We start from the raw sequence: 8,935 nt of genomic DNA on the forward strand, positions 1-8,935 counted from the left end.
AAGAGTTGAGCTATGTAGAAGTGATTATTATGGGATGATAGTGAATATTTGACCAATAAATGTTATTAGGGGATTAATAGAAATATTATCAATTGTCAGAAAATTAAAAAATAATAGTAGCAAATTCATAGAAAAAAATTATGCACTGTTATAGAAAGTCTATAGAACGAAAATAATATTTGTTTAGAGGGTTACAATTTAAGGTTGCGTATATATCTTAAATAAATATGAAAGTCATATCATCGAATTGACGGTGATGACTAATGGTCGACGACAAAGAACATGATTACATAAATTGTGAAAAGACAATGGACTATAATATTTATTAAAAAATATATATATAGGGGATTAAATCACATAAATAGTAATACTTAGGAGACGAAAACTATACTTAATCCAATTCTAAAAAATACGGGACCAAGATAGCTCGTCATCATAAATGAATGGAGATCTCATTTATCATAGCAAACAACTCATAAGAAAGTCAATACTCAGTAAAAGGAAAAAGAATGAAAAGACCTCACAAGAAATCAAATAAAAAATCCAAACATCATGGATGTGCATCAAACATGTTCGTGGAAAAGCATGGCCCCCAACAATTTATAGAAAATCAGTTTTTCTTTGAAAGTGCTCTGTCAAATATTATGCTTTTGTAATTTTTTAGTTGCATTGAAGTTACAAAGGAGAGTGTCCTCATCACAATACCATGAGATAGAGGTACATATAATTCATCAACAACCAAGAAATCGGTCCTCAATTTTGTTCAGGAGTCAGGCAAAAACAACAATGAAGCAATTAACCAGAAGAGCTCTTTCGCTAGTAGAAGTGGCAAGTTTTAGGGACTCCGGATTGACAATAATTTTTATCTCAAAACATAAAAGAGAAGATGGGCTCACATTCACTAATTGAGAGAAGTAGATAAAATCTTACCTTGTTATTGTAAATCACATCTGCGGCTTCTTTAGTATTCCATAATCTGCTACGCTTTTGAGGTTTCCTTTGATTTTCTAGGCGAACAATTTCCCTTCCAAGATCTCTCAACTGATCATGCATCATTAGAGTGCCATCTCCATCAATTTTAATTAGGGACATAAGACTCAATACTTCAATCCCCTTCTTCGGAAAAAATCCACATGCGTCCCACATATGAGTCGGTCTTTCTTTATGTGTTCCAACAAAGACACATGCTATATCCAAAAAAATCTGTTGCTCCTCATACTCTAATGCATCGTAACTTATCCTCAACGTCTGTTGCACTTTCTTATCAGGCACTTGCTTTAATTTCTTTAATGTATCTTCCCATACTTTTTTTTTTTTTGTCCACATAAAAATGAACCTATGATTTCAAGAGCTAAGGGTAGCCCTCCAAAGTAGTAGATACAACATCACTAGAGATAACCTCATAATCACTCTGAGGAGAATCCTTTCGAAATGCATGTCTACTAAATAAAATCAATGATTTATCCAAAGACAACTTGTTGAGTGGGTACATGTAGTTTGCCCTAGCCTTGTCAAGAATACTCTTGTTTCTAGTTGTTATGATGACTATACTTCCTGCTTTAAACCAGCTATGGTCTCCGAACAAAGCATTCAAGTGAGCAATATCATCCATGTCATCAAGAAGAACGAGAATTTTCTTACTTGTAAATCGAGATTTGATGACACTAACTCCCTCGTCGACATTAGACACATCAAACGATTTTCTTATCATGTCAGAAATGAGCTGCTTTTGTAGGCATTCAATGCCCTTACGTTTAGATGTCTCTCGAATATTTGCCACAAAGCTACGATCTTCAAAATGACTAAAGAGTTTGTTGTATAATACCTTTGCAAGAGTTGTCTTACCAATGCCGCCCATTCCATAAATTCCAATAATCCATGTTCCATTGAATGTATCATCTATCTTGCTCATGATATGTTCAGCTGGATCATCAATTCCCACCAATGGTTCAGGAACATTTAGCTGAAAAAGTCTTTTCAACTCGCTCATAATTTTTCCGACAACAATTTTAACCAATGCCCCTTCATGCCTATCAAATAACAACGAATTTCAATTTAGAATGGTAATAGTTATATTATTTTTCAAAAAAGATTTGGTTAAAAGAAGTTAACAATGTTTTGGTGGAGAATAGTGTACCCGTTTTCAACTTTCTCCGATTCCCATCCTTTTAAGCAACTAACTTCCTTAAGTGCTTGTTCCCATTCCTCTGCAACAATTGTGCCCAATTTCTTTTTATATGCATTGATAGCACCTCTAAATCTACCACTAGGATTTCGCAATTGCGAGGGTTCCACTTTGTAAAATATGGGCAAAACTATTTGCCCTTCATTTCTCTTGCACTTCAACATATGAGCCAGCTCGTAAAGGCACCATTTACTGGAAGCGTAGTCTTCTGAGATAATTGGGATGGAGATCTTAGATTGTGTAATATTGCGGAGAAGTTCTGGTCCAATCTCCTCACCAACACGGAGGTCATTGTCGTCTTTGAACACAGGAACTCTTGCATCAACAAGACTGGTATAGAGATAATCAGTGAAACCTTTACGAGTATCGTTCCCTCTAAAGCTCAAGAACACTTCGCAATCATTTCTTTCTGTTTGTTTAGTTCCACCTTCATAATCACCTACAAGTGGAGAGGACCGTGAGGAAGAAGCCCCGGAATTTGGATCTTCTGAATGAGTGGGTTCATTTCTTTCCATCTCAAGAGAATTGGAGGAGCATAGCCTACAAAGGCAGTAAAAGAGGTCGAGGAAAACGCCCCACATATCAAATCTTTTAGACTCCACCTTCGTAATCACCTACAAAGGCAATAAAAGAGATTGATGGAGCAGAGCCTCAAAGGAAAGCAAGAAACAGAGATGAGAACATATGGAATCCCACATCTAGGAATTGTTGAAATGTCTATCAGAGCTCATTTCGCTACTACATTCAAACAAAAATGAAGTCTACTTGACCAAAAAGGACATCGATCGAGCAGAGTCTTGAAAAAAAGGTAGATTTCACAGTCCAGATCTCGAAATGCAGAAATGTCTCTTAGAACTCAAATCGAAACTCGTCAAAGGAAAATGGAGCAATCGATTACCTGAGAAGTGTTCAAACAACACAATCCACCCACTGCCGTGATGTCTGCCGGTTCTCAGCCTTCGACCTCGGATTAACTACACTCAACACTCTCTCCCACGCTTGCTCGAACGATGCTGAGTTATTTCCTGCCAACCGTCCCAGACCCTTTTATCCACGAAACAGAGCAGGACATTTGCTTCGTCGATTCTGCCTAAGTTGTCTCTTCAAGCGGACCCACGGCGCTCCTCCTCTCCACTTTGCTTGACCGAAGCCCACCTGCGGCCCCCGCCTCGCATTTCGAGGATACCTTCGGCCACGCCGAATGTACCGAATTGCCCCCTCGAGCTCACGTGGCGCACGGTCCGAGCAAGTTCCCGTGTTCTCCCCGACCGAGGCGACTGGGGGTTGGACTTTCGGAGCGATTTCTTTTGGCTTTTGAAAAAGGAGACGGGGACTATGCAACGCTCCTCGACAGCGCTAACTGAGGTGGCTCCATATTTTGGCCTTTTTCTCTTATGACTCATGAGGTGCATCACCTCTTTCAAAATAAAAGAGAATTTTGGTATGCAACCCTTTGATAAAAATTTAGGGTGCACTTAAAAATATAATAGATGTTTAACTATAAAAAATTAAAAATAATTATATTCTTCAAGTTTATTTACAAAAAGAATTATATAATTATCTATGTGACGGTATTTACATATTTTGAAATTTTTAAGTGATCTATGTTAAACAAAAGTTCGACTATGAGAGTTGCGAGGGAATAGAAAGTAAAAATTAGTATATGAAGACTAGGTACACGATGTGTGCTTGGTTCCTTGCATTTGTAAGCATAAAGTGTCTCATATTTTGGGACTTGTTTCTCATCCGTTACTTTGCATTAGTGAAGAATTTGTTGCTCTATGGATTTACGTACTTGATTTGTGCTTTGTCATTAATAAGAGGCCAGAAGTCGAGCCAAATAAATTGTTAAGATCTAAAATATATTCAACACTATACTCTAATGGCTTAAACTAAACGATTGCATCCGTAATTTCAAGTTGAACATTTTGTGCTAACTTGACTTTCAAATAAATTGATGATTTACAGATTTACATACTTAATTTGTGCTCCGTCTTTGAGAAAAAGTTAGAAATTGAACTAGATGAATTGTTCAGATCTAAAATATATTTAGTACTGTACTCCAATGGCTTAAAAGTAAGACGATTGCACAGGTAATTTCAAGCCGAACCTCATGTACTGTAGCTGGACTTTCAATTTGACTCAACTTGTTTTTCCAAGGCTAAACTTAATTCATTTGTAAAAAATAAGCTGCGAGTACGTTCCCATTTAGATAAAACTGTAAAATAATTATTGAAAATGTCGAGTACTGAATTTCAAATATGGATTATTTGAAGTACTTAAAATGTTTTGACCAGAAAAAGAAAGTACTTAAAATGAAAGAAAATGTTGTTTGATAACAACTAATCACCATGGCATTACGCAGAAGGTGTGGGGAACCTACGCAAGCGCTTTCATCGAAATGTGAGATCCAGCACGGCTATATTATAAAATCGGGGCGTGAAAACTATTTTTTAACTGATAGTGGAGCACACATAGGGCTTTCGCTTTCCTTCGTCTCTTATGGCGAAGGCTTCATCGATAATATTTTTGCAAGAATATTCCGACAGCACTAGAGGGCAAGCTGGGTTTTGTTGTTTTTTATCGGTCATCTATTTATTGGATAGAGTATATTTGCCGTTGCCTTTGTCGTCATAATCACTTAACATCTTAGCCATTAGTATATGTATATTTCTTTAATAAAAGGTACTGCAAATGAAGCAATCTTAAGGTATTGTACAGCTTTTTAGCCATTTTGCTTTGTCGGCCATGTTAGAGCTGTTCTCTCTCTTAATATTTTATGATCCTATATATAAAGATGATCCTATAAATATTTTCATTCTCATATTAATGAAAAAAAATGGAGAAGAAAGAAAGACTCATGCTCGTTATAGTTGTTTATCATTAGTGACTGGATATTACGAACCAACTATACTACAATATCATGACCTAGACCAATTATATTGCTATATAATTTTGCATCATAATCAATTTTTTTATCTTTTTTTCTATGTAGAATCAATTTTGTTAACATTTTTAATTTACAAACTTAAATTACATATGAAAAAAGATGAGACGTGATAAAACAGTGGATAGTGTAGTTCACAAGGATTGCAATTTATAGGTTACACGTTTCGTTATGGAAGGAATAAACAAGTATATGCATAGAATAAAGATTAAAATAAAAGAGAGAAAAAATAAGTTTAGGAAAAATTATGAAATGCAATTTTTTTCACATCATAAAATTTATTTTTTCTCTCCTAATGGTGCTTTTACAAATTAGTGCGCGTACTTCATGGATAATTCCCTCCTTGAAAAAAAAAATAAGTTGGAATCCAGAGTGTAGTGGGGGCAAAAGAAATTTTATAAGTCATTTATATTACCTAGAGAAAAGATAAACTTTCATTCAAAATTTCTTGAGGATCAAGAACTGTAGCAGCAAAGGATGAGATTAGTGAAGTCTTAAACTTTACTTGCATGGAAGGCAAAATAATTAGAGTGAATGAACCAAACTTTCATTATTAGGATAATACAGTAAAAAAATTTCTATGTAGGTGGGGTTTCCTCTCCGTCCGGGAATATATGTATGAATTGGTTAGTCAAATTATTTAGATAAAAATTGTTGAAGCATAGAAAGATCGACCGGGGCTATTGGTGCAAAGCACATAATGCTGAGTTCTAAGGAGCAATACTCACGGGCTCTAGCTGTGGTTTCCACCGATTCTCAGCATTATACGAGGAAGGTGCATGCGGGTGTTTTCATTGGGATTTGAGATCCTCCAGCTTTGTCTTGACTTGGCTTGCCTTTTATATTATAAACAGAATAGAAAAAGAAAACTAACGACCGACACTCACGTTGCTCCTGCTGCCAATGAACATGAGTCAATGACAAAAGCATACCAATAGCGGGATTATATAGGATTTTGTTATCAAAGCCTGTAGGACGCATTACTTTATCGTCTGGGAAAGTAACTCTGAAATTAATCTCTTCCGAAATAATTTTCTTAAACAAGATTTCTCACGTTACATCATCTTAATTATTATCCGGTTACCCTCGCTCAAATCACTTTTATTTTATCCTTAAATTAATGCTTCATGTTGAATTGCTAACTTCCCCCATTTTTCATTCATTTTCTGAAACATTTTTAAAGGTGTGGAAGTTTGAAAAAATGTAGAATATGCAACCCTAAAAAATGTGTCAGTGATCATTTACGTCCATGTATAGTTCTTGAACTATAAGTCAACGTAATTGAAGCTTCTCCTCAAGATCCAAATAATTAATTAACGAAATGCATCAATATGACAAAACTTATGCCATAAATATCTAAAATATTTTGGTCCATTCAATCCAATTTTTTTCATGAGTGCCCTAGATATCATCTCGACCTTGTTCATTGTTACAACTGAGCTTTTCGAATATCTTACATGCATTTTACAGTCCACTTTTAATTCCAGGTAATGACTTTGAGACATGTAAATCAATCTCTAATGTTGTTGAACCCACATGTCTTCTCCCAATCCTAACATCAAAACATAGACACACTTACTGCGTAGGGGCTTGCTTTTCGAGGCACAGAAAGAACTTGAGTTCTCTTTTATGTATTGCCCACACTTCTCGTTAATTGCGAACGTGAATTTATCGAACATTTTGTCTCCCTCCTTTGCCTTCTCTTCTACGTGTTGCAGTGTCATCTCTTTATGCCTAGCAAGAACTCCTTTGGGGCTGACCGAATTCCACTTTCCTCTTGTGAACTTGTGTATTATTCTTTGTTCTATCATGCTCAGGCCGTGAATTTCTTTCTTTCTTCATCGTTTTCTTCCTTTTTTTCTTTTTTCTATTTTTGTTTCTTTCCTTTCATATAGTGTTCAATTACTTCCAGTTTTGACTAAGAAAAATTAACTTGCCTACTTTCAGCATGATGTGCATCTTTAATAATGAAAAGAATTGGCCAGTTAATTCTCCCAAAAAATATTCAGACTATATTTCTCAATAACGAATATTTGCTCCTTCATTCTTACTGAAGCCATTGTGCAGCACATTTGATGTCTGGTCGAGCAAAGGAAATAAATGGATTAGGCTGACTTTCTAATTCCTGTGGGCTTAGTATAATTAACTCGATTAAGCTCAAATCTCCTTGCACCAGTCCAATCAAAATGTAATTATATGTGGACTTACTATTAATGAATGAAGAATGCTCCTAACATCTATATGAAATTTAACTAATTTTTTTAGGGACCGGGGTTGATTTTTAATTTTTCTATGCAATAAATAATTAATTAAGTAGTCAAAATTTAGGTGTCAATATCCATTACTGACTATATTTCCCCACACCTATTGGTTTGGCTTGAATATTTTGTTCCCTCTTAACGCATATGATGAGACAAGTTCATGGAGAGATGTTCACAGTTGTGACCTTTTCTCGGCTTTTGATGTCGTTGAGATTGGACCCAGACACCAGTGGAATTGTGAGTATGCAGTGTGACCATTCCATTCATTGCTCACGTGGTACAAAGTAGACTTGTCTTGTCAGGTTAGGCATTCTTCTGCTGATGCAAATTATATTAATTTAGACCATAATTTCTCAGCTGCTGCCACCATTGTGCTGATATTTGCAAACTGTGGATTAGCTGTTGGTTTTTTGAAATCAGTCTCCTTCTTATCCTCTACTTTCACATTTTCTCTACCGTACTTTTACTTTGTTGAATCAAGTTCTTCGAATTTCATAAATTTTCTAATCAAATCCCTCTAACACAAAACCTGACCAAATCCAACTGGCATAACACATCAGATGATGTCGTTGTGTGACATGAACAAAAATTTTCCAATGTAGACATCTACTTTGGCATACACCTTAGTTAATTTTTATCCATGTCACATTCTAACATTGTCTATATTGGATAAATTTTTCCATACATGTCTACGTGGGCATTCACATATCTTATCCACATCATACTAGGGTGTTGTTCAACAGTTACATCAGCTGAATTTGGTTGGATCTTGATTAGGAAATTTGTGAAAGTAAAAAAAAAAAAAAAAAAAAATGACTAGACAAGTTTAAGGTATGGGGACGTAATAAGAAAAAAAAGGTGAGAAGTATAGGGATGAAAACTACCCCAAAAAAATCTTCCTTTTGTCTTTTAGGCTTATGCTGGATCTTTACTCGATTGTGCTTACAAAGTTCTGGATTTCCTTTTAATTAATTATGACATTTCTTTGGTGATTTGGAATAGGTCGACAGTGTGGCTTCTTGGACTTATTTTTATATTGTTTCTCATACTCTGACACAAGAATATTTGTAGTGTCTCATCATGGTTATTAGGTCTAATGGTCCTATCACGCCCATGTCAAATTTCTCGTGAGTCAAATGGTGACAAATGTGATAGCACTGTCCAAACATAAAATATCAGGTTTATGTATTAAGCCCGAATGCTTACTACTTAAGAGTATAAGGTGATCATAATAACATCAAAATGCCAATCTTTGACCTCAAACTTATCCTAGCTCTTGAACAAGATAGTGCATGGTCATATTTTACATTTCAAGTGATATTCTATCGGTTGCAATTATGCTCTGTCAATATAAATTTGTAGCAAAAAATTACCTTTGAACTAGAGTATGTATCAAAAATGTGCATAGTAACTTTTGCTTGATTCGTCAATCTTTCTTTTTTAAATTAAGTCAATATGATGTTCTCCTATGCTGGTGATGTGCCAAGGGTCTTCCTTTGATTTTATTGCATGGTTCAATGACGTTGCTAAAGATTTCAAGTA

The 8,935-nt window shown here is 35.4% G+C and overlaps 1 protein-coding gene across 1 annotated transcript; it reads right to left on the reverse strand.

Moving 5' to 3' along the window:
* Window positions 1–1,351: 1,351 nt before the first annotated feature.
* LOC120291720 (disease resistance protein RUN1-like) lies at window positions 1,352–3,211 on the reverse strand. The gene is made up of 3 exons (XM_039309420.1): window positions 3,084–3,211; window positions 2,138–2,799; window positions 1,352–2,030 (listed from the first exon to the last, which is right to left on the reverse strand). The coding sequence occupies exons 2-3, from the start codon at window positions 2,764–2,766 to the stop codon at window positions 1,352–1,354; spliced, it is 1,308 nt and encodes a 435-aa protein (XP_039165354.1). The 5' UTR covers window positions 2,767–2,799; window positions 3,084–3,211.
* Between the last annotated feature and the right edge of the window lie 5,724 nt (window positions 3,212–8,935).

Source organism: Eucalyptus grandis, chromosome 3, assembly GCF_016545825.1.
Source record: "Eucalyptus grandis isolate ANBG69807.140 chromosome 3, ASM1654582v1, whole genome shotgun sequence".
Classification (NCBI taxonomy): Eukaryota; Viridiplantae; Streptophyta; class Magnoliopsida; order Myrtales; family Myrtaceae; genus Eucalyptus; species Eucalyptus grandis.

Bases quoted from the DNA above. Each gene is read 5' to 3' on its own strand.
- LOC120291720 (XM_039309420.1), bottom strand. From the start codon at position 2,766: ATGTGGGGCGTTTTCCTCGACCTCTTTTACTGCCTTTGTAGGCTATGC. The intron at 2,031-2,137 runs GTACACTATTCT...GTTATTTGATAG, and splicing joins TCGGAGAAAGTTGAAAACGG to GCATGAAGGGGCATTGGTTA.